At 42.0% G+C, this 25,591-nt stretch overlaps 3 protein-coding genes across 3 annotated transcripts in view; all 3 read left to right on the top strand.

The window, feature by feature from the left end:
* The first annotated feature begins 1,901 nt into the window (after positions 1–1,901).
* On the top strand, positions 1,902–9,447 carry LOC122843733 (gasdermin-E-like). The gene is made up of 10 exons (XM_044138743.1): positions 1,902–2,036; positions 3,433–3,672; positions 4,127–4,319; positions 4,447–4,624; positions 4,772–4,892; positions 6,006–6,143; positions 6,406–6,527; positions 6,699–6,849; positions 6,949–7,019; positions 8,027–9,447. Exons 2-10 carry the CDS (start codon positions 3,462–3,464, stop codon positions 8,258–8,260), a joined length of 1,419 nt encoding a protein of 472 aa, XP_043994678.1. The 5' UTR covers positions 1,902–2,036; positions 3,433–3,461; the 3' UTR covers positions 8,261–9,447.
* A 249-nt stretch (positions 9,448–9,696) lies between these two features.
* nup42 (nucleoporin 42) lies at positions 9,697–12,263 on the top strand. Its single transcript, XM_044138744.1, has 7 exons — positions 9,697–9,979; positions 10,144–10,465; positions 10,546–10,634; positions 10,729–10,805; positions 10,900–10,986; positions 11,120–11,222; positions 11,352–12,263. The coding sequence occupies exons 1-7, from the start codon at positions 9,820–9,822 to the stop codon at positions 11,813–11,815; spliced, it is 1,302 nt and encodes a 433-aa protein (XP_043994679.1). The 5' UTR covers positions 9,697–9,819; the 3' UTR covers positions 11,816–12,263.
* A 3,775-nt stretch (positions 12,264–16,038) lies between these two features.
* Positions 16,039–25,591, top strand: part of rims3 (regulating synaptic membrane exocytosis 3) — a 42,723-nt gene continuing 33,170 nt past the window's right edge. The window contains exon 1 of the mRNA XM_044138740.1: positions 16,039–16,440. The gene's annotated coding sequence lies outside the window, so the exon portion shown is untranslated. The remainder of the gene's footprint in view (positions 16,441–25,591) is intronic.

The following is a 25,591-nucleotide window of genomic DNA, read 5'->3' as shown; positions in this document are numbered from 1 at the left end:
TTCAGGTTTTGGTTTAAAATTCTGTGCACACACAGGAAGAAATGATAGAACTAGACTCTGATTCCACAGCTTGAACTGCACATTTTCCTTCTTGCCCATACAAATACAATGAAAACAGCTTAAAAAGCATTTTACACCTTTTTTTTTTTTTTTTTGCTTCCTGAGCTTAGTTTTAGTATATTTAATTTGTTTAAGTTTGGTACATAGGCTCCATATTTCTTCACTGTTTTCTTACTAAGGATTTACATGCAAAGGCAGCACAACGGTGTAATAAAAAGTAGTAAAACTACAATTGTTATGGTAAAATAGGCTCACTGGATATAAAACGTCAACACACCCTGTAGGAATTCATGGTGTCTGTGAAAATAAGGCCAATGTGAGTCATGTCAGGATTTTTTCCCACCTTGAAGGTGATATTCATTCTGTTATTGATCTGAACAACAAATATGTTGGGGAGAAACGTATATTGACAGAAAGCTGGAATAATCTGGTTATTACCTGATCATATCCCAGATTCCAACATCTCTCTGCATGGCTTTCTAACCACACAGCCAGAGACTTAATGAGAAGTGGCAAAAGCAAATGAGGTTGATTAGCAGTGCTTGCCAATAACTGATGGTGTAATCCATAACGTAACTGTGGAATATTGTCTCTGCGGCCCAGAAATTGAGCTATTAGCATGTCTTGGCAGTCATGAGACTGTTTTCCAGCAATAGTCTTCAGTCAGAGTCCTCTTCAGGTACATTGGAAGTCTGACTGCTACTGGAAATCCTTTCTACAGACAGCACCGCCCTCCACAATAACTCTTTGAAGGTACTTGGACGATATGTGATTTACAACATTTAATTCTCCAGTGGGATAAAGCGTGTGAATTGAATAGTTGCATAAATCTGCAAACCCCTAAAGAATATTTTGTAAACCTCAAACTCAGTCACAGCATTCACCCAGTTTTGGTACCCATCTGAAATCAGTTGGAGTCACCTAATTCATAAATTTGTCAACTTGTGTGTAATTTAATTTCTTCATCTGTGAAGAAATTAAATTACCACTCCAACCACTCTCCAACCAGAGTGGTTGGAGAGCATTACTGAAACGGCTTAACGAAGGCGACACCAAACAGATCAGAGATGCATAAAGTTGGAGAAAGTTATGTTATCAGATGATATGCCAAGTTTTGAACAGCTAACGGTGCATCAACAGAAAGGAGAGACTGATACAACTTCAAGCCTTCCAAGACGTGACCATCCATTGGTAGCAGCCAACTCTGGAGGAGCTGCAGAGATGCAGAGCAAATTTTAGGTCTAAAGTCGTTTCAAAACTGCAAACTTACCAAAGTGCTTTACACAGAAGTGTTAAACCGCAAGTTCAAAATGAGGGCACATAGCTAATGGTATGAAGCATAAAATGTCACATGCCAGTGAAACAAGACCAGCTTTAAGAGCAGAATTGAAAACATGCAGTAATACCTATCGGATAGGTATTAAAACCTCTGTCCTGAGCTTCCATGACAAATCCAGAAGAGGCTGCTGGTCCTGTGAAGGGAAGCTTAGTGGTGATGAACAGGAGCACAAGTTTTGAAAACTTCCTCACAAGGAAAAACAATGTCAGTCAACAGAGGCATATGGGCTGAAACAGTTTCTTATAGGTGTTCTGCATGGCAGGATGTGGCGCATTGAAATCTCCCTACCTACTTCTCACTATGTAAAACATGACTGCAGACAGGCACGACCAATACAAGAGCCATTAAATATTCTCTCCTTTGATTTTGACTGATCAGAAGTAAACAAAATTTAAATAAAAATCGGAAAGGCAAGTCTGCTCATGCAATAGAAACATCCCCACTGGGTTACTATGACTCCACCGGGTGGGCGGAGGAGTGGGCCGGCCGCTCGCCTTTTAACCCCAGATCTGGTCCAGCTCAGATCAGTTCGGAGAAGAGCCGCTGTCGGTCCGTTGTCTTCTGGATATTTTAGTCGAGTCCGCGTCTTTCTGTAGTGTGACATCCGGAAAAACGGGCTTTCAACTCTTCGTTTAAGGTAAGCAACTCTATTTAGGTCTGAACTATCAATACGTTTTTGGGAAGACTTGTTTATTTTTCTGTCCAGCCGTTTCCAGGCACTCCTACGGAGCCCCCTAGGGGACATGGGGATTTTTTTTTCGTTTGCGTTACCTCGCAAAACTTTTGCGTTACCTCCAAATACTCCAGATTCCTTGATTTAATTTTATAATGTGAGTCATGAGGCTCCAGGCGCAGCGTGCAGCTGCGGGGTCTGGGTGGTAGAGGGGAAAGTAGGGGGCGGGAGCGGAGTCTATATTTCCTGCAAATTACAAGTGGCAGGCTTTGGCGGCATCACCGCAATTTAACCCATTTATTACTGATAGAAACACCAGTGTGTTCATGAACCCTCTGACCTCTCATGTAAGAATTTTGAGGGTGCCAGGTGGAAGACCTCCTTGCCATCACCCTAATATTCATCTTTATTCACAAACAGAACTCTAGCCTTGACTTCTTTTCAGAAGAAAAAAATTTGGTAAAAAGAAATTTTCTTTGAACTTCCACCATAAGCATTCATTAACCACCCGTTGGATATATATATATATATATATATATATATATATATATATATATATATATGTGTGTGTGTGTGTGTGTGTGTGTGTGTGTGTTCTTCACAGTACAAAATGTTAGGTTGAAACGTAAATCATCTGAGTGGGATTTAGACATGAAATCCAGTTTGTAGTTACTTAGGTGACAATTTCATTATGTAAAAAAAAAAAAAGTGCCATGTTTCCCACTTGTTCTCCGCGGTTCAGATCACAGTAAACAAAGGCAACATGAAATATTCACCAACCGTACATCTGAGCCTGTGGATGTTGGAGTTGGAGGAGAGGGGAAAGGTTTGGTAGTGACACTACGACGACTCTTAAAAAATTCAGCCCCGGATGACTCAACTCATGTGAAACCCAGAGGAGTCAGAGTTGCTTCTTCCACTTGAAGCACGTTCAAATGGGGCCTTAGCCTGCTGACTTCCAGCCAGACGTCGCATCTGTTTTTTATTTCACGCATTCTTCTGTCCAACACAGTCCCGAATGATGCTAATCACTTTCTTCTGTTTGCTCCTGAGCGTTTTCGAAACTAAAGCCACGATGTCGGAGCCCCCACAGTGGTAGTGAGTGTGAGATTATTCCTGCATTTGTGCGGTAGTATTCGGGGGACTTCCTTCCTGAAGGGCTGCGTTGTAAAAAACCCACACTTTTCTGAAATACTACACTTCAAAAAAGATTTTCAAAAAATAAAATAAAATAAAAAAATCTATATGAGGTTGTTACACAACACTAACAGGCAAAAAGCTATATTAAGTTAATAAAAATACTGTGCTCTTTATGTCATAAAGGAATCCCACATATATAAATAAATAAAATCTCTTTCAGCTTTCCTGTAATCCTCTCTTGGTGAGGCCATGTTTTCCAAGGCCACTGCCAACTTCGTCCGTCAGGTTGATCCGGAGGGAAGCCTCATCCACGTGTCCCGAGTTAACGACTCCCACAAACTGCTCCCCATGGCAGTTGTGGTCAAGCGCAAACGCCTCTGGGCGTGGCAGAGGCCCAAGTACCAGCCGACTGATTTCACCCTGGGCGATCTGCTGCAGGGCGACGAGGTGCTCCGACCCGGTAGGTGTGCGTGTTTACAAGGGATTTCAAAGTCACACACACACAAAGAGGAAAGCGCTCGTTCTGCTGGACGCTGTAGTCACTACTTGGCAAGAAGATTCATAAGCCTTGAAATTTTTATATTTGTCAAGTTAAAACCACTGGGTTCGAAGGGTCAAAGGTTAACCCCGCTGTAGTCTTTTACAGTTTTTCTTCCAGGATTGCCCTGTATTTACCGCCATCTGTCTTTCCGTCGACTCTGGAGGCGCTGCCTCTTGGCTTCCCATTCAAAGGGATGGATAGAAACTAAGCCGATCTTATAACTGCTTAATAAAAACTGAAGACCTATCTCCTCAATAGACTAAGAAGAATGCTTTTTAAATGTCCAAATTGTTTATTTTTAAGTAGAGACTTTAGTGCATGGAGTATTTTTAGCACCCGATACAAATCTGGTGTTACTTTTTTTCTTTTGCAGGAGTTTCTGAGACAGAATTCCTGACCTACAAGGTGACGCACCGGGACGAGCATTCCGGGAAGCTGGACGCAGAGGCCGGTCCCGTCAACATCGGTCTGGAGGGACTGGGCTCGTCCAAGCTGGAGTCGTGTTTCGAAAAGCTGAAGAAAGAGGAGCTGGATGTCAAGAAGCTGTTGAAGGACTCCGACAGCAGGTCTCTGCCAGTCTTTTTCGTATCGTTTATTCTGCGTCGAGTCCAACGCAAGGAAGGAAGGAAGGAAGGTGTCTGGGTGTAAAACTGAAAAAAAGGGCTTTGGTGTGACAGATTTTGTCTGCCTCAGGCTAGTGGACATGCAGCACATGCTGGTGCAGCAACTGGAGAAGCGCGCCGAGGTTCTGACGGTGGTGAAGGAGCGCATCCTCACCACCAGCTCGTGCTTCGTCACCATGACGAAGAAGCAGCAGTGCACCTTTCAGGGCGTGCTGGGGCTGATGGGCCTGATGGGGGGCTCCGTGAAGGTTGGCCCCGCAGCTTTTCACATTTATGTGGCGCTTTGTATACAGTTACCTCCATAGAATAATGGACTAAGTTAGTTTTTGCAACAAAAAAAAAAAAGCCATTATTTTAAGAAGGCGACTATATGCGTGTTAAATTTGTGTTTTTAGGTGATTGGAAAGGATGTGAACAATATTGAGGTGGACACCGACGTTTTCTTGGAGATTCCCTCTGGCACCGTGATCGCGTACAGCATAATGGAGCTGGAGATCAAAAAGAACGGACACTACGGTGAGAATGAGTCCCAAAAAAAAAAGTTAAACCTGGGAAGGAGATGGGCTGCACAGTGGCGCAGTTGGTAGAGCTGTTGCCTCTCAGCAAGAAGGTCCGCTTGAGCTCAGGATTTCAGCTGCTCCTCCAATGTTAACATGGAAGAGGTGCTGGGACAAGGCTAGCGGTAGTATTGTTTTTAACCAGTTATCTTCAAATATTTCAAATCGGTTAGCACTTTCAAATGCGTAGGTGGCAAAATTTCTTCAGTTGGGGGAAATTGTGAAGAAGCATTCAAAAGGTTTCATAAGCCTTTGGATTTTGGAGTCAAAGAAGTACACAAAGACAAAACAGAAACTTTAATCACTGCAGGTTCCCAAAAGGGACACAAGTGTTGGCTTTGAGCATTGTCTTTTTTTCTCTCTCTTTTTCTCAAGATCCTCCTCAAAGTCATAAACTTGAATTCGTCATTCAGTCTTTCTTGTTGGATTTTTTGCTGTTTTCAATTAAAATAAAAATGTTCTCCAACTCTACACGAGTTTGATGAATGGGTGATTTCTGTAATCATTTTACTGACTAAGATCACCACACGTCTTCCTTTTCTTAGATGGCATGTTCTCTTGTCTTTACCATTTTGAAGACAGGCTAATTAAAACAAGCCTTTCCTCCATGGATTAGTAATTCAAAAAGAAACCCTCAACACGGATCATCCATCCATTTTCTCACACCCTTGTCCCTAATGGAGTCAGGAGGGTTGTCTATCTCCAGGAAATGTTTCAGGCAAGAGGCTGGGGTTCACCCTGGACAGGTCGCCAGTCTGTCGCAGGGCAACACAGAGACATACAGGACACACAACCATTCACACACACACACTCACACCTAGGGAGAATTTAGAGAGCCCAATTAACCTGACAGTCATGTTTTTGGACTGTGGAAGGAAGCCAGAGAACCCAGAGAGAACCCACCATGCACAGGGAGAACATGCAAACTCTGTGCAGAAAGACCCCGGGCCAGGAATCGAAACCAGGACCTTCTTGCTGCAAGGCAACAGCTCTACCAACTGCGCTACCGTGCAAATGTTTCACTGGGAGTGCTTGGTGTGTTTATCTTTGCTGCTGTTGGAATTATTTTCAGGCCTATGCCTGCGGCCCAGCGCTCCCGGAGGTTTCGAGAGCGACTCCATCCCGCTCGATGGTTCCTTGGACACAGTGGACAGCAGTTTTGACGGACACGGGGCTCGGGAAGATGCTCCTTTCACCGTTTTTCACAGCGGTAATTCACAATTTCTCTTCCATGGGAAAGACTAAAACAGTTGACATGAGGAAGTGAAACACACTGCTAACGTTTTGGCAAAGACGAAGGTTCCCTTTCCTTAAGCTAAGCTTTAGAGTGATTAACAAGCCAACAAATCTACTTCCTACTAGACTAATACAAAGAATCAAATTTCCTGAATCAGCTTTAAACCTAAAAAATTTTGTGTTTTTAAATTTTAAGTTGTAGTGATGAAGATATAAAGTAGTTTGGCATCTTGCAGGATGGTCGGATATGGACCTTTCTCCTCTGGCAGACCTCCCCAGGTCTACTCGATGTGAGTTGATGGACAAGCTCCGAGAGGCTCTTCGGGACAGATTTGTTCTGTCCTACCTACAGAGTGAGGTGAGGGTCACGCTAACTTGACGTACACCAGTACGTCTGACGACGTTTGACTATTGCTTAAATCCAGAGCAATTGCGCCACAAGTGACTTGCCTACATATTTCTATACAATTGTTTGGTAAATTAAGTATATTTCAGAAAAAAAAGTCTGCAATCTTTTCCCCTCCATTAGCTGGAGAAGTTGTGTGAATGTGAAACGGCGGAGACTCCTATTAATGGTGAGAAGGAGACAATTCCTGCAAGTTCATGTGTCCCTGAATGCGTCCCGACTGGCTTCTCTTCACACCTACCCTCAGCTTACCTGCTGGTCAGTGCCATGGAAGGTAAAGAGAAACCTTGAAAATATTTGAACTTGGAGATAAATCCGTGCAGCCTCGGTTAATGTCTCCATTTTTAATCTTGTTGCATGTCTTTGCTTCCAGAGCTCCCTGATGAGACGCTGAACATTTTGAGCAACAGTCGACCGGATTTTCTGTCAGCGTTTGACGTGCTGGTTGGTCGATTTCATTTGCCTTTAATATATATCCTTGTCTATACATGCGTAGGTGTTGGCCCCCTATTTATCTAGAAGACGTAATGAGATAGGCCTACAACTCATTCAGAGTGTAATAAATCTGTTTTTTTTTAATGACTATCAGTTATGCAAGGCAGCCATGTTGGATATCGAGGCTGCTGAGAAACATCCAACTTTCCCATTCAGATTCCCACTTCTTGGAAACTTTGTGTTTATTTTCCGACCTTTCAAATGAAAAATGAACGAGCCAAATCTCTCAACCGGTCAAACAATCCCGCTGAACGAGAGCGTTTTGCTGCCGTCGTGTTTAGGACACGGCAGAGCAAAACTTAAGTCCAGTTGCTTTCAATTTGCCTGTCAGGGTGACGGCACTTGGGAAGTCGAGTATTTCCTCAGGTGGTGCTTGTTAGGAGAAAGTCTCAAAACGATTGCAATAAGACAAATGGCCGTCAAACCGAATGTATTCCTCAGGGAACGTAAGTAATGGCTTTCTACACTCATTCAATAAATGATGTTATTGAAAAGTTTATTTATCGACTCAATTCACTTTAAACACATTAAACGCGTTAAATACACAGATACTGATTTCAAGCCTTTATTTCTGTTAACTACAATGGTTTTCTACTCGCAGCTATGCTACAAAGCTGGACAACGTTTGTGTGCTTTGGTCAAAACATTAATTTCCTTTCTGTCTTATCCCGCTGAATGAAGATATTTTTATTGTGAAATAATTCTGCGGCAATGAGAATACCGATCCATTAAACGCATCCATCTGTCTGTTAGATCAGAGTGAAGTGGGTTTTGTCCTTTCGTCTAAAGGTAACAAAATATCCCCATCGCAGAATTTACAGCTCACTGAACACTTACCACTTCCTGTTGTCCTCCTGTTCAACTCAACCAACCTGGCAGGTCCCAACTTCCGGGATTCTCATCTTGCGACAGGACATTAAAACGATCCTGTCTATTTTCTGCTTGCGTCTCAACAGATGTGCGGGTTAAAGGAGAGCGGTGGGAATCTGTCCATCCTGTCCCTTCCTGCACCGCTGCAGGACAACCAGGTCTTCCAGCAGGCAGAGCAGCTGCTGGGCTCCATCAGAATGACGCTGAGGAGGGACGCCGATCAGCTCCGGGTGGAGATGGAAAACCCGGACGGGGCTCTGGCTCCGCTCCTCAGCCTCAGCGTACACGGCCTGGCCCTGCTCTACACCGGCATGCATTAGTTACAGCATCTGAGTCTTTGTTGTTACTTTCTTTATGGAGAACATTTATCTTGTATAAGCTTTTCATATTCCAGTGCTTGACTTTGTCATATTATCTTTGCTCTTAACTCAGTTTTCCAATCTGTGTTATTTATCCCATATCCATATATTATTGCTTAAATAAACTGTTTATATTTTTGTACAAGAAATGATGAATCTGGATGGAGGTTTTGAGTTTTGAGCATCAGTCACAATTTACTGTCAATCCAGTTGTTTCTGGGTCCAGCTTTAGCTCACAATGACTGTTATCCTCAGTTATTGGTAAATCCCAGAAAGCTTTTTGTATTTCAGTAATTACACATTGACTAAAAGTTAATGTGGGATTTGTCATAGTTTGAACAGAATTTGAGAATTGATTGCTTTCTGACAAAACACAAGATGATGAAGTTTTAAGCAGTTTGTTTTGTTTTGTCAGGAGCTTTGGCTCAAAAGATGCTGTTCTTTAGAAGTTCTTCTCTTAGAAGTTCTGTTATATTTATATTTTATATTAATCGGCAAAGGTGTATGTGTATGTATATCTCTATATCTCTCTCTATATATAAAAATATATATATATATTTTATTTATTTTTTTTTTCACATTCCCTGAGTTACTGGTATTAGACCATAAAAAGCTACACAGTCTATTTTGGTTATTTCCTTTGCCATAAGCTAAAAGCAAGGTCATGCTTTAATGTTTAATGAAATATAATTTCATTGCCTGAAGACTTTTTAAAAGTTTCTTTTTATCGCAAATGTACCACTGTTTTAATGTTTCTAGTACAATACATTTTGTTTTAAAATGTGGAATACTGTTTTCTTTTTTTGGGCGCTGGTTATTTATTTTTGTTTTTTCTGTATTTTGTTTTACAAAATTTGAAAGTGTAAAATGTTCAGTGTATTTGGATTTATTGCAAGAATCTAAAAATGCTTACAGTTGTTGTGATGCACCAAATCGTGCGGTGCTGGACCCAGCAGATTGTGTGTTGAAGCTGTTACAATAATAGCATATTAAAAAGGATTATGTGACATAGTGAGAAGGAACTTTGCTGGAAGGAAGTGGTAGTTCTTTACTTCTTCATTCACCAAATCACACAATAATCCCATTATTAATACTGTACGTTGCTCATTGTGTAACTTGTACTGAATAAAGCTTGTTCTGGTACATCATCTGTGTTCACAAATCATTAATAATCCAAATGTAATTGTTTTTGTACACCAATTCCAATTTAAACTTTAGCCAGGATGTGTTAATATGCATTATATAATAAATATTTTTATTTTATGTTGACCTTTATTTATTTGATGAAATATTCATAGCCTATTCATTAATAGCGATATTTATTTATTTCAACAACTCTAATTTTCCTTGCCCTTTTCACGCAGTAAAAACCTGAGCAGATGTCTTAAGATAAAGCTGCCACACGAGGTCGCTGTGAGTGAGCACTGACCGACGCGAAATGATGACGTAGATCTCGCGCGGCCTGTTTTTCGTAAACAGACCAAAACTGTGCTTTGCCGCGCCGTCACAGCGCGTTTAAAATGGTCGTGTGTAACTTTTTCCTCCAGGGCCGCTGTCGGTACGGAGACCGATGTTGGAATGAGCACCCGAGAGGCGGAAGCAGAGGAGGGGGAGGTTATAATGACAGCTACAGCCGCTCCGGTGGTCAGCAGCAGCCCAGAGGAGGAGGAGGAGGAGGAGGTAACATGACACTGAAACCTTCATCTACCAAATTATGTCAATTTGCTGTTCGATAAAACCCCTGTAGGGAAAATTCTGTACAGTGTTTTCTGTAGGTACCGGTTCCCTCGACATGTTGGGTTAATCGGTTGTTTTTTCCTCCGTTTTCTCCGTTTTGCTTCCAGGTTATGGGAACAGAGTTTGGGTGAATCCCTCCCAGCAAAGAGGAGGATATATTCAGCCGTCATCCTTCTCCTCACAGGGAAGCAGTGACTGGGGTTCAGGACGTGGTGGTGGTGGAGGAGGAGGAGGAGGAGGAGCAGGTGGCGGTGGTGGTGGCGGCGGCGGCGGCGGCGGGAGAAGAGAAAACTTGAAGAGCTCTGATTTCAGCTTCTCATCTTCGAATCGATTTTCTGCTCTCGATGCTTCCAATGCCTTTGACAAGGGAGGAAGAGGAGCAGTGGCAGGTTTAGGAACTGCTGGGGATGAAGATGACGATAAGAAACTGTGAGTTTGCTTGTTTTTAAATAAACCTTTTAGGCTTATTGTAAGGTATTCATTAATGTTTATATCCAACACTTTATCAGTGAAGTCATTCAGGCGGACGTGGATGCCTGGGAGAGTTCAGGACAGTGGGGCTTCTCCTGCTACTCTAGCTTTAAGACGCCCATATCAGGTTCGTGTCTGTTTTATTCTGTTTGTTTCAGAACTAATTTGCAAATCGGCAGTTTTAAAACTTGGAACATGAAACTCTATTATTTTGCCTGCAGGCTTCACTGATCTGTCTCCAGAAGAGCTCAGGCTGGAGTACTACTCCACCAGAGCATCAGGGGATCTGCAGGGCTACGTAGGCGCCCGCCTCGTTCCTAATAATAGTCTGCGTTTGTTTTTATTTTGTGTCGTGCAGCAGTCCTAATGACTTCCAGTTCTGTGTTTTTTAGCTAAATGGCGTAAACCAGCTGCTCAGTCAGTGGAAAAGCAGAGTCCAGGAGCTGAAGATTATGAGTCCGTCCACACGTCTGGCACTGGTAAGACACAGATATACGCACACAGACTCACAAATACGGTCAATGTCAGACACTTTTCATCCGTCTGCTTGAGGAACTTCTTGAAAAATCAGTGAGCAGGTTTAGTTGATGCCAGGCTTTCTTTTGCTCACAGCTCGCCGAGTTAAAAGGAACAGCTCCGCAGTCGTCTTCAAGTGGCTTTGGTTCGACAGCGACGACAGGATTTGGATCCTCCACATCCGGCTTTGGCAGCAAAGGTCAATAAGTATTACTGTATTGCAAGAGTAGACAATGGAAGGATCGACTGTTACAATAGGAAACACATTTGGAAACACTATTCATTCTCCATCACTCCTTTGCTAATTCTGATCATTCCGACCACGCAGGCTTCGGTGCACCAGCCCAGTCCGTCACCTTCGGTTTCCCAGCTCTGAGTTCTGGATTCGGCTCTTCTTCTACATCTTCACTTTCAACTGGGTTTGGTAGCCTTATAACAGCTCCAACACAACCTCCATCTGGGTTCGGCTCTTCCTCCGTGCCGTCTGCTTCGTCCTTCTCATTCGCCGCCCCGAGCGCAGACAAGCCGCCGCCAACGGCGTCTTCGGGGTTCGGATCGGCCTCGGGGTTCAGCTTCTCCACCACGACAGCGACCACTGGGGGAGGGTTTGGGAGTGCCTTCGGGGGGACGGCAGCTTCACTTGGAGCCGGAGCGGTGGGAGAGACCACAGACGGTCTGTTCTCACCCGAGAGCAAACTCACCCAGGAAGAACTGAATCAGTTTAAAGCCAAGAGGTTCACTTTGGGACAGATTCCACTAAAACCGCCACCTGCGAATATGCTAGTGGTCTGACACTGTGGAAAAAGCTAAAGATTTTTCACTAATATTTAGGTGCACAGCACACAAAATGCACAGATTTCTACTTTGGACTCATTATAAATGAAGTCTTTTGCGCCATAAAATGCTGACTTCAGATTTTTACATTTGGCTGATTTTATTTTATTTTTTTATTTTTTTTTTTGTAGAACCTTCTGTTTGTTATGGCGAAAACTTATCTGTAAATGATGAAGAATAGCAACTGCAACAAATCATTGACGATCAGTGGCCCTTCTATATAGGTCACAATAAGCTGCATTTACTGGTGTTAGTCATAAGAGGGCGCCATGATAAAAGCTTGAGTGTTTCTCACTTTCTCTGCCTTCGTGTCTCTGGTGGCCAACTGGTTTAATGTGAGCAGTCGCTTTCAGATTGTAATTTTTGCCCAACATTAAAACAATAAATGAAGATCGGTGAGTGCAAAGCTATTCGCCCACAGCTTTCTGTTCGGCACATCACAGAAGGGAACACAGATAAGCGACGCGTGAATGCAGTCTGTGTTTATTAGACGCCGAGCACCAGCGGGACTACAAGCGGAGTAATACAGAGCACAGCAATAAGCAGTTTTACTACAGAGGCCACTGCGCTGCTGACTGGTGCATATTTTCAGCTGACGAGGACCTCCTCGTGTTGTCAGCAGAGAGGTGAAAGGGAGCCGAGTGAAGTGTTTGCCAGGTCAAAAGGTAGATAAGGCTAATGCAATTAGAAGCGTCCCTGCAAATAGTTGTAGAACATGAAGTGCAAGCAAATAGAGTGCCGTTTTCTCTCCTACCTCTCAGACTGTCAGCAGTCCAACCCTCCTCATCCGCCCGTCTCCTTCTGCCAGCAGATAATACATAAATAATTCAACAGATTAAAAAGGGGCTATCTCATGAAAAAGGCAGTCTCATTTCACTGGAACTCATTTAATTTGCAACGCAGCTCCATCAAATTGCCAGTGTGCTCGCGTTGATGGGTGATGTGTGTGCACGAGCGGAGCGCAGATCAGAGCTGTATATTACATGCAGTGAATGAGGTCATGGATGTTTGCATACACACACTCACACATGGAGACACACACGCAGCCAGATGTAGTTTTTTTTTTTTCTTCTTCTTTTGTTGCCCTTCTGCAGCAGCCTTGATGTTTATTTGCACACCTGGCAATGATGTATTAAAATCATAAAAAAATAAAATAAAATCTGTCATCTTATATTGCAGTGGCATCATCTCACAATAAACGTTTTGTTTAATTTGAGTACTGGTTTGTTTCAGTGGGTCAGAGCCCTATGTTGGGAAATAGTTATTTTGTGAAAATTGTACCTGGTGCTACTATTCTTTTTTTAAATAGAAAAGTAAAAAGGCCCCATTTCTCTTTGCCACACTTCAAATTTTAAAACACAAAAAGACATGCCATTCAAGTGAGCCAGATGGCTTTTGAGCCCTTTTTAGCACAATTTCCTCCATTAATATTGATACCCCTCAAGTTTAAAGCTTTTAAAATGAACTTTTTTTTCTGTGGTAGTATTAATTTAATTACAACGATAATTCAATACTCACCAATCTCAACACTTCAGCATATGAAAGCATTTTAGAAAAGTGTGATACTCTCAACTCTGTGGGAACTATTTGATGATGGCTCTTTGTGTTCCAAGGTCAATAAGGACACAGATGAGGAAGTTTCCTGACCCTCAACCCAATAGACAACCACAGACATTGTGTGTCCATCATTGTCTGATCTTAGAAATGTTGTTCTGGAAGAATAGCAAAAAAAATGTTGGGTCAACATTAAATCAAACCCTATGGATTAGGAATGAGATATCGCTCTGTGAAGACAGATGAGCAAATGCTTCCTTCAATATCACACTCCCTAAAGCAGATCACGCCCTCTTCCTCTACCTTCTGTATATGTGTTTCATCTCTAAATATTCACTGTTTCTCACCCAGTGTGATGACTGAACCAGCTGAATGAGGATGAAACTACCCCCTCACCCTTCTGACATGCTAAACAAGTGATTTGGAGGCAGAGCTCGCCTTGTTGACGTTCGTTGGGAGCTGATCCCGGTCGAGCCTCCTTGCCTTTACAGCACAGCACAAGGGTTACTAATTGGAACAATGAATCCCGCGGTGGAATTGATTGGGTTCAGCCAGGGCAGTTTGTCTATGGGAAACGGTTGCATTGATTCCCGGCGCTGTGATTCATGCCGATTTGAGCGGCCTCCCTCTTGGGTGACTGAGCGGCACATAATTCACCTGCAGACGTTGGATTAGAGGAGTCTGTGTAAGGCGTTTTAAGGATGTGGTTACCGGATCACAGAGAGTTATGGTCGTCACCTTTTCTTAACGAATTCTCGTCATTTGGACCATTGTAACGCCTATGAGCAACTTTTAATTGTCTTTATTCATTAAGCACAACCTGGGGCACCGCGTGGCTCAGAGGTTGAGCAGAATCCACAACACAGTTGTTCCCGGTTCGATTCCCGGCCTCCTTCCCTCTCTGCCCTTCATCTTGTCAAGCTACTATTGAATAAAAGACTCTAGAACACCTCTTAAAAGAAATATAAAGCATAATCTGCGATTATAGAGAAAAGCAAGCAATGGTTTTTCATGTCTTTTTCTGTTAATCAACTTTTAAGGAAAAATATCTGGCTCTTATGGTGCTCCATCCCTCCCAGATACGGCGCAGTTTCTTGGGCTGGTTCAGGCAAAGTGTCTGCATACTCAGCTGTGTTCTGGCACCAGTTCATGTTCTCTGAGCCAGCTCTGGCCCATAAATTGTTGTCAAAATTTGTCAGTGTTTTGGGTATGTGGATCTGGGCCAGTTTGGACTGAGAGCTGGCACCTTCAGCTGCTTAAGGACTAACGGAGGACCAAACGTGTTTGTTGACCTAAATTTTGGGGGGCGTACATTTCCAGGGCGCCTGACTCTGTGTTTGGGTTGGCTGAGACGCGGTCTTCTTCTCTTGATTTCAAGAGCTGCGGCTTTCTTCTTCTCACATGACTCTGCTCGTCTTCAGCCATTTTGAATTCAGTGCAATGTATATACAGAGCCACCGATCTTCACATGTTTTTTCACTTTGCCGTTACAAACCTTAATGTGTTTTACTTGGATTTTGCTGTAGACCAACAACAAACTGAGAATCAGAAGAAAAAGTATGCATGCACCCTGAGCTATGAAACCCTCATACAACTAATGTTTAGTTTGTCACAGCCAACATGTGGAACAGTTTTCACAAGTCAAGTGAAATTAAAGTAGATTTTGATCATGCTCTGTTGATCCATTTCTTAAATAAACTGTGAAAATACAAAATCTTACCAATTTTTTTCTCTCTCTAGATTCTAGTGTAAATATCTTAGTACAATCGAAATAAAATAAAACAAGCATACAAATAAGTTTTCAGTAAGATATTGGAGCCTGTTTTAAGTCAATAATTCCTTAATGTTGATTTAAAATAAATTTTAAAAATCTTTATTCCCACTGGCAGATTTTTTCACTAATAACAAAATATTTTCCCATATTATAAGTGAAAAAAAAAAAAATTGCAAGTGGAACTACTACTTCGTTTTTGCCATGTTTTAGATTAAAACGTGTTCGCTTTTTTGTGTCTGGATGCTCAATTGTTATAAAAACGGCCTATAAAGACTTGACAAAAATACAAATTACAAACATTTAAAATTCTGTGGCTGTAAGGTGACAAAATGTGCAAAGGCTTAGGATGCGTCAATATTCCTGCAAAGCTCTCTACATCTGCTTCGACTCCCTTGGTACAGTTCGCAAGGTTTCTTGTTCCAAGGTTTATTCAGAAGGGCTGTTCAGTCATTAAATCAATACGTTTAGGATTATTTTCTCCTCGGTTTAGAGATCATGGAGTACCTCTCTTCCTCTCAGTGTATGCCAGCCAGTTTCTATCTATAGATTTATCTATGTCCTGTTTTTCATCTGTTAAAATAAAGTGCATACAAAAATCAAATTAAAAAAACAAAACAAAACAAAAAAACACAAAATTGTGACAATGTAACAATAAAATAAGACAAAAGTTTCTGGTGTAGCTATCATAATATGATTATGAGTAAAATAGTCACATCTTCTCTGAAATTGACTGCACTGGTAAATGCTGCAATGATGCTATTACATAGTTGAACCGATGTTGTGTTCAATCTGACAATGTTTACATCAGTATTTAAAGGTGGAATGATGTAGCTCCATATTAAAAGATATGGTGGTGTAGTTTAAAGTGAATTGAATTAATCGAGACTGTTTTTTCTTTTACAAAAACATCTTTATTTGCAGTTCCCAAAGACGGACCCAAGTGGTCGCTGTTTGTCCAAAACACTTCCTGGCAGCTTCGCAGCAACGCATCTCTCTCTCTCTCTCTCCCCCCCTCCTTTCTGCTCTCCTCTCCTCCCAGCTCCGCTCCGCTCAGCAGTGCGTCCCTCACCTCCTCGGTGTGACCAGCAGCCTTGAGTGGATAACAGCCGTCCGGCAGAGAGCCGCCCGTCCCGCAAACCAGCACAGCCACCATAAAACCCGAACGATGACATTCTTACAGCAGCGACAGGGGCTAACATTTATTTGACAACTTCTTTTCCCACACCTTGCCTCCGCCGCTCCTTGCTGTTAAGTGGTGAGTCCCTTTTTAATCTGCAGAATCTTTTTTTTTAAATTATTATTTTTTTGAAGTGACGTTCTGCTATAGAAATATTTGGCTTTGCTTTCATAAAACGTATTATCTCGTCGTCTTCCTTCTACTGTTGCATATACCTTTTGTCATTCAGTCACATGAACTGCTTAAAGGGGTTATTATAGTCATACCAGACGGAGATGATTGGATTATACACATTATTAAAGCTGCAGCAGAGATAGCGGTGCTGTTTTATTTACTTTCGCTCAGAATGCTACCCTAATGCATTTGGAACTGCTTATCAAATCAGCAGCGGAAGAAGTAGGGGGGGTCTTGCTTAGGTCAGTCACAGCCCTCTGGTTCTCAGGAGATGCCTTGCATGGGGGGTCAAAGTCATAAATCCACCCCAGGAAGGATAAATCATTCAAGCATCGCCCCTCTTGTTGTTTGCGCGCATTTGAATGCATGTGACTGTCGGTGTGACAGGTGGGAGGGGGAGGGCGAGCACGAGCACATTTTTAAAGATGCTTCTGCAAGCATCCAGCCCCGGGCCAAGAGCATGCACGCTGAGGTGTGAGATAGTATCAGATGGCGGCACGCACGCACGCAACACAACACACGCACACGTGCAGCAGACTGGCTCGCAGAACGTACTTCACTCCTCGGGACGCAGGCGAATGAAAATCTGAAAAGTGCGCCATCCGTGTTATTTTATGCTTTTCAGAATCTCCTGTGTCGTTGTTGCAATAACGCAGGTCGCAGCGCTGGCACACTTTTCGGAAAAACGGTCTGAGAAGGACAATTTTCCAAGTCTTGCCGTGAGTTCGGACTTGTGTCTTGTGCAGGTTTCTCTGTGAGGTTAGCCAGACCATTCATCACATCAACTTGATCATACTTGATCCCTGCCCCTTCTGTAGAAAAGCGTCTCATCTGGCAAGTTTTGCAGTGGAGATGGTGTTTTCTGGGTGACCCCGCTGTGTTCATGTTTGATCACACGTATTTAGTTTTTGCCTCTCCGCCATAAAGTCTAGCTTTTGTCTTATCTGATTAATTCTTGTCCTGTTGACTGACACCTCCTCCCCCCACCTGAGCTGTGGTTTTCTGCTGCTCCTCCAAAGCTATCATGGTTCTTTCGGCTGCTTCTCTGAATGATGTCACACGCTAGCCTCGCTTTGCTAGAAGCAAAACACAACAATGCGATAATATTGTTGAGTGTTGCAGCGATGAGATTGATTGCAGGGACCTCACATTTTATTGATGCTCTCCTTCTTTCTCAACATCCTGGCGTCCAGGCTACTCTCCCTCAACTTTAACATGTTGCATAGCTCAAGAAATATAATAGCTTAGCAAATATTGCATGCCTTAGGAGGTGTATAAATTTTGGGATATTATTTCATAAAAATGCTCCACAACTTCCTCCCTGACCTTCACTGCTGTCTTCATTGGCCGTCAAGGTGCTGTTTGTTCACTAACAAAGGGGTTCCTACACACTCTTCCTCCATTTTCAAAAAGACAAAAGTCTATATTTATTATTTATATCAGCCTTATTTTCTGTGTCTTTCATTTCAAACAGTGGCCATTTCACTAACCACTCGGTTTCTAGACAACTTTAAATACAGTTTGAATTGGAGTTGTGGTTCTTAGACTAAGGCTTTAAAGAATCTGTATTCCATCTTCAATATTTAACTCCTTATTTGACTGGTAAAAGCATTTTAGATTTTGAAACGGTTCTGAACTACCTAGACATGGACTTTATTATCATAGCTGCGCTTTTAAAATGTACGTGTTGAGCGAAATTTTGTTGCAGGCCTCCCGTAACAAAAACAAACAAATTCAAATTGATAATAAAAGGTAACAAAATAGGTATATCTGCGACAGACTGGCGACCGGTCCAGGGCGAACCCCGCCTCTCGACCAAAATGTTCGCTGGAGTTAGGCACCAGCACCTCCCGACCCCACTAGGGACAAGGTTGTACAGAAAATTGATGGATGGATGGAAAATAAGTATATAAAGTAAAAAAGAATAATAATAAAAACAGCTAAATTCCCATTGTTCTTTTTTGGGAATAATGGACCTCTAGGTCCAGACGCTACGAGAGCATTGAAATGCTCTAAAAATTTGAACCCAATTTCAGCATTTTGGATTTTCCTTATTTTTGTAGCCTATAGACAATAAGACCTGAATACTGTTGAAAGAAGTTCAAAGTTAATTGCACTAATGTGGCTGTTTCCGCTGGTAATTAGGTGATTTACGAAGACTGCTGTTGGATGGGACTTTATTTAGGGGTGTTTGAGGAAAGTTGGGAGGGAAAATGGAAATGCATGGCACATTTTTCAGATTTCTATTTCTATAAACCTCTCTAGAAATGTGTATGACGTAGAAATACCTTCACGAGACACTCCTAAACGTTAGCGCTAACATTGTACTGATCTGGGGAAGAATCAAGAGATTGAGGCTAATGAGCTTTATGTCAGGAGGAAATAAATATAAGGCCTCTTAGACATTGATGCCATGCGTGATTGTTTCTTTCCAAAGCGTGTAAAGCAAGCAAATGGTAAGTGCTTTGACTTGCATGAAAAGAGCCGCCACGCTCTTGGCACGTTTCAAGTAGAATCTGAATAATTACTCATGTAGGTTGAGTTCTGAAATCTCGCCTGACTCAGTCTTGATCTGCGGAGTAATCCAGCGAGACATAATTGAGGCTGAACCTCTTTTAAAAAAATTTTTTGTTTTGTTTTATTTACCTCATAGTGCAGGTGCCGAGCTGAAACAGGCAGCAAAATTTCACACGCGTTCCTGCGCATTTCGTCTGAATGGTTTAAAGTGAAGTTTAGTTTCGATTCACCGGAGTGAGCTGTTGAGCGTGCGTGCGTTTTGAGGCAGGGCTGCGGTTGGAGGACGGAGCTCGATGCGTCGCATGCTATCAGGATAATCTGGCTCCTCCAAAAGGCCAGGCTGACTGCTGTGCAGGCGAACTCTTAAAAAAAAAAGAAAAAGTAGTTGGAAAGGTTAGCACACTCTCATTCAGTGATATTACTCATAAATGCAGTGGCACATGTGACCGCTCTTCAGATCCGTTTCTGCCCGTTGCTGGCACTCGCGCTCTTTGAAATGAAAATCAATTGAAAACAAACCGAGGGGGCTGAGCGGACACTTATCATAATAACGAGAGAGCCTCTGCTCGTGTACCTGCTTGCATCTCAGTGCGCGTGTTGTTGCACAGCGTGCTGCTGTGTGCACCGTTGGACGACCATCTGCGAGGCATAATTTGCTGGCTAAGGGGATGTGTATCATCGCAGAGTGAGGCCGTGATTGGTGGAACGTGAGTGGTCGGTTGGAGCTGCTTCGAACAGGACTGTGGGTTTTTTTAATGACTCACCGTTAGATTGCTTCGACCTGCTCAGACTAAAACCGTTTTAACATAAATGAGGGCGACTGTCAAATCTGTTAGACAATATGGTAATGATCGCAGTTTAAATATAGGCAGTAGTAGTCTCTCAAAGAACCGTCCAGCATACTGAGGAAACATGGCCTGCAGCAGCTTCAATAAGATAAAAAAAATAAATAAAATGAAACAACTGTTTATTACCAACTGTAGCAAATCCGATAAAATAAATTAAATTGATTTTTTTAAATGTATACGAAGGAGCGTTGCTAAAATATCCATCTCCTTGTTTATTCTCCAGAGAATGTAGGTCCTTTCCTTATATTGCCAAGAGGCAGCCATTTTCAAATCGATTAGTCTTTGTGAGAACTGGGTTTGAAATCTTAAAAAAAAAGGACATCAATAAAAGAAAGTAAAATAACAGATTTGCTTTCCCCCTTTTAGCCTTCCTATTACCTGCTGAAAGTCTCGCTCTCAATACTGGAAACACCTCACTTTGAGTTTTCTTCGCACAGTAACAGCATCCACATTGAAGGGTGTTGCGAGTAAGACCCGGTGCCTGTTAGTTTCCAGTCACTTCTCAGGCAAAGATTGACTTTTCAGTTTCTTACTTAACATTACCGATTTGTGCCGGTCAAGCAAAGACTCTTTCTCTTTTTTAATTTTTTTTGCATCGTAACTCATGTTGTCTATTTAAAAATAAAATCTTGATGCAGTAAGCCTTGAGAGGACAATCTGGCACTAAATGTCAAATTGAATTAAATAATTCTGCATGCTTCATGTTTCCTATTGTCTAGCTGTCATTGAATATTATAGGACTAAAGTGCATTTTATCATAATCTGACCATCTAAATATACAGTAATGACAAACCATGTTCCTGTGAACACACTCCTCGAGTTGTTGTCAGTTTCCCCTCAGCTGTGATGATACCAGCGCTGCCAGGCCTTTGGCTACTTCGAGATAATTGCACGCCAGATTTCCTGCTAATGTGGCACGTGCAAAGATAATTACTTCTCGGGGACATTTGCGACAAATTATTTGGAAAAAATCATTTAGAAGGGAAAACATTAACAAGAGACTCCGAGTGGAGAGCAACGCCTAAGATGAGACATACAGTAGCCTCCAAAAGATGAAGATGAAAGTGAGTGGCAGCTAAGCCAAGTAAATAGATCGGAGTGTTGCCTGATTGGCTTGGGAGATCCATTTATCCTCCGCATGTTTTCCACAGATAAAACTAAACATTTCAGCTTTAAATGCATGAACACGGACCCAAAAGATTTGTCAAACAGCAGGTTTCCACAAGAAAAATTTACTTTGCCTTAAATGTCAGAGAAAAAAAAAGTGTTTGTTTGCCTTTTGGTGCGGCTAAAAATAGATTGTTTCAAATTGAAAATGACTATTAAGCATAACAAGTCTATATGTAGAGTATAATTTATTTATTTACTTTTTTTTTCTTTTTTAAATCAAAGCAATATAGTCCTGGTAGTCATATTTGTTGAAATGTTTCACATGTTTCTGTGAAGCTGTGGTATTTTCACCCCAGGTTATCATGTCGTGAGAATTTCATACTGGCCCACGCCTCGCCAGTTATGGAGCTGGGCCCCTTTTGAGCCTAATTGGCCAAGACTGCTGACCGACTGTTTCCGTTTTGGATATATCTGATTCCCCTGCTGGTCAAATTTACATGCTTTGGTTCCCCGGATGGTTGGTGTCGTGCGTACAGTGACACGGGAGGTAAGAATGGGCAGGGAGGATACAAGATTGTCAATTTGTTTTACCTCCTAGATCGTCAGCGAAGCATTGGGTGGATTTGTTCCACGCAAATCCACAATTCAAAGATCATACATTGCCAACCAGGATTCCTGTACATCATTCATTTACTTTTCCAGACTTGTATTTCCAAACTTTGCTCTCCTTTTATCCCATTTTTAAAGACATACAAAATTCACAATGGATTAGTAGCAGATAAGTCTTTAAATATTGATCCTGCCAAAAACAAAACAAAACAAACAAACAAAAAAACAAAACAGAGATATTAAGAAAGAAAGGGAGGAAAAATGGGAGGAAGAAAAGAAGGAAAAGGTGCACAATACAGAAACAGCTGAATGGAATTAAGCGGGGGAGAAAGACTAAAGGGACGTCAGGCAGAAGTGGAGAAGAAAGTAGTGAAGGAACCAAGGATGAAGCTAAGAAAACAACAAACAAAAGTTTGATTTTTTTCTCCACGCTGCGTAGTGTTAACCTGGTTAAAATATAAACTTTTCGTGTAAAGCAGGTCTCTCTACTCAAAGAGCCCGCAGGTGCCAGAAGCACCCCCTTAATATTGATTTGTAATTCAAAATTCAACGTATTTGAGATGCCATTTCTTTTACTTTGGTTAAGTCTTACAGTACCTATACAAATAATGGCTGATGACAACTAAAACAGACAGGTCTGCTGACTCTTAAAAGAGCTGCGAGTCGACTGTAGGATTCAGTGACACTGGACGTTATTGGTTAAAAGACGGTATTAGTCCGATCTGTAAGTAAAAGAAGTGTCATGGAAAAAAAAGAAATGGGCCACGCTTTAAAAGGAGCGCGGTAGAAAGCCTCCAATAGAAATCTTTTGAGAGAAGAGATAAATATACATCTGCTTCTCCTGAATTCCTGCAGGGTTCTGAAGAATTTCGCTCGACCGGGAGCATTGACATTGTAAGTGGGGTGAGATCTTGTTTAGATCCAGGATTACACGAACCGGCCACCAGTATCCCAGTAGGGGTGGAGTGATGGTGGAGTGAGAGGTAGGGGGCTACAGAGAGAGGGATGTCACTGACCACATTAGTCACCATAGAAAGCAGGCCATGAGTCAGGAAAGCTCTCAGTCTCATCCATCATGCCCCTCTTAACCCACTTTCCTTCCAGCCTAGCCGCTCTGACTTTTTGTCTATTTTCTGCCGGCTCTCCTCCACCACCACCATCACAAACCCCGCCTCACCCCCCTTTCGCTGCTGACGGAGGAACTTTGCTACCCTACTTTTCATGGCTGAAGACGAAAAAGAAAACTCTCTACAGTGCTGCGCAGATTGCAGGTTGAAACCGAGCAGACATTTTTTCATGCGGCGGAGAACATCCGTCAACGAGGTGCAATATGAGTAAATACAGTAGTTAAAGGGAGTTTGTTTAGCTAGTCGTTGTGCGATAAAAAACCCCAAATATATCATTATAGTGATGTGGAGAAAGGGACCTCATAAGTGTCTGAGACTTCAGTTGTATTTTATGAGAGGTCTCACGTCTCCAAAACGCCGCTGGCTCAGTTCCTGGTAACAGGGCATAGCTGACTTACTGCTGCAATGAAAACATGACATTGCCTGCTCAGCTTTGGTCGGATTAGCCTGGAAAATGGGAGAAACTTGGGAGAAGTGGATGAACATTTCTGGGAATACGGTGTAGTGATTTCAGGCTTGTCACTGCTACAAAGGAAGCATTTTTCCGGAAAGCAATGCAGCTATCAATGACAGGATGAACACACTTTTATGAGGCATATTATGTAGCCTCAAGGCGGACACCAGTGTCAAAGTTTTATGTTGCAAAAGTTTACATGAATTAAGTACAAGAAAAATACTAGTTTAAAATGAAAGTACTATAATTGTTACAAAAATAACTAGCAGTGGTTCTGATTTTCTCCGGGTAGAAATGCGCAGTTGGAACATTTTATCTTTTAGCAGCAATTAGCTTGGTTAGCATTGCCAATTGGGAATACTCACAGGCTTTTGGACATGTATTATCTAACACTACATGTTTGATTGACATGTAGCGTGTGGGCATTTGTTCATTGCTAAAACATAAACCGCCTTCGTGATGTGCACAAAGACATTTTCCCTTTGGACTTCAGCCTCTGGTAGTATTTTCCTGACGCACCAATGTACAAAAATGCCGATTCGAACTTTTGACTTTGACTCGAATCGCTCAAAATTCACACAATGAAAGACTTCAGATTGGCTTAGAGTAATGATGGATGTCTCTCCAGCTGAACGCCGTATTGGTTGTGATCGGGTCGTTTCCTTCTGAGCTCTCCTTTTGTCGTCAAGCTAGCTGCTTTACTACAAAGGCATGTCCAGTTCTTCAGAACAGAAGCTAAGTTTAAAAAATAAATAAATAATTGTATTTACTCACCACATCATGCTTTACTGACAATGTTGCAGACCAGCACACACACCTTGGATGGTTTTAACAGCTTACGTTAGATAAGAAGAGTTTTAAATGCAGATTTGCAGCGTGGATTACTGGGAATTCTCCAAATTTGTGTGTTCTTACTGTGAGAAGATGAAAAACCTTAAAAAGGGTTCATACAATAGCAATAAATATGGAAATATCTATAAAGTGCAACATCTGATCAATGAGTGGACAATATAAGAATGCTATATGGTCATACAAAAGCACTTTGTTTATTTAAACATAAACACTTTTTTATATTTCCCACTGTGTAAATACTATTCATCGGTTAAAACGTTTAAATATAAGTGCATTTGTATACATTTCTTATTGAGTTAAATAGATTATTTTTTCATGCATTTTGAGCTTTTGAGTCAATTGTTTAAAAGTCCTAAAGAATAAATGTTAAGGTAGATTTGAAAATGTTTATTTCGCTCATTAGAGACTTAAGACTTAATTTGAAAATGACTTGTCAGCGCACGGAAATAGAGCTGTGCCCAGAGGCGTCTCTGGGTGCCGACTCACAGAAGATGCTCGGCAGCCAGCTGCCTCAGGTGAGGGTTGAATTAATACAGACATTTTTTTTTTTTTTTTTGATGGCTGTCATACAACACCAGGGTTTTATTTTTGTTTGTTTCTTTTGTTTTTTCTTGCCCTTTTTACACCTCGTTGCACACGCACACACACACACACACACACACACACCCTGCAAGCTCCCAGCACTTTTTCTAAGCAATTAGCAAACACGTCTCTCACATTAGGATGCCATATGATGGAGGACATTGTTCTTAAACCGTGATTTCTAAATCTGCTCGTCTATCCTGAAATTAGAACTTGCGCAGTGTATTCCGTTGTTTACCGTCTTTCAACGATTCTATTAGTATTCTGAACAGCCTCAGACGGGTCAATTTGACCTGTAAACGCCACTCTAATTGGGGAAAATCAAAACATTCGCTTCCTTGCCACGGACGATTTGATATGATTCGGGTTGTTTATGGGAAAACAAAGTGTGACGGATCATATTTTTGCGCGCTGTCATGAGGCGATGCTGATGCTTATTAAAGATTTTATTGGGTAAAACAAAGATAAATAAAAATTGACAGAGACGGCAGGGGGCTTGCTTCATGTCGACTCCTTTGTGCGTTCATTTCACAGGTCCGCTCTGTTTCGGTTTGTAGAAACTGGATGGTAGCGGAGATCCAGTTGGACTTTTCTTCCACTCTGAGCGGAATAAAATCTGTGTTTCTTAGATAAATATTTTGGAGGAGACTTGGATGTTAATTCGGGTCCATCGGCCAAGGCATCAACGCCCTCTGTCATCCGATATCTTGGCATCTTGGCTGCTGCCGCTCTGGCACATCTTATTCATTACAGCATATGTGTATTTGCACCACTCCGGGTTTCTCAGTGTGGGATTTTGTGCAGGATCCACTTGGCTCTGTGTAAGTGTTGGTGTGTGTGTGTGTGCAACTGTAAACCCATCCTTCTGCCTTCTCGCCTTATAGAGCCCTTATGATCAGAGAGATACACCAGCCACTCACACACACACATCACCAGGCCAGGCACAAAGGCAGCAG

The sequence above is a fragment of the Gambusia affinis genome, linkage group LG14 (assembly GCF_019740435.1).
Source record: "Gambusia affinis linkage group LG14, SWU_Gaff_1.0, whole genome shotgun sequence".
Classification (NCBI taxonomy): Eukaryota; Metazoa; Chordata; class Actinopteri; order Cyprinodontiformes; family Poeciliidae; genus Gambusia; species Gambusia affinis.
The sequence above is the reverse complement of the archived record's forward strand: the minus strand, read 5'-3'. Positions and strand labels throughout refer to the sequence as shown.

Coding starts and splice junctions, on each gene's coding strand:
- LOC122843733 (XM_044138743.1), top strand. CDS start 3,462: ATGTTTTCCAAGGCCACTGCCAACTTCGTCCGTCAGGTTGATCCGGAG. Junction 4,625..4,771: donor TGATGGGGGGCTCCGTGAAG/GTTGGCCCCGCA, acceptor TTGTGTTTTTAG/GTGATTGGAAAGGATGTGAA. Junction 6,528..6,698: donor TGTCCTACCTACAGAGTGAG/GTGAGGGTCACG, acceptor CCCCTCCATTAG/CTGGAGAAGTTGTGTGAATG.
- nup42 (XM_044138744.1), top strand. CDS start 9,820: ATGGTCGTGTGTAACTTTTTCCTCCAGGGCCGCTGTCGGTACGGAGAC. Junction 10,635..10,728: donor CTTTAAGACGCCCATATCAG/GTTCGTGTCTGT, acceptor TTTTGCCTGCAG/GCTTCACTGATCTGTCTCCA. Junction 11,223..11,351: donor ATCCGGCTTTGGCAGCAAAG/GTCAATAAGTAT, acceptor CCGACCACGCAG/GCTTCGGTGCACCAGCCCAG.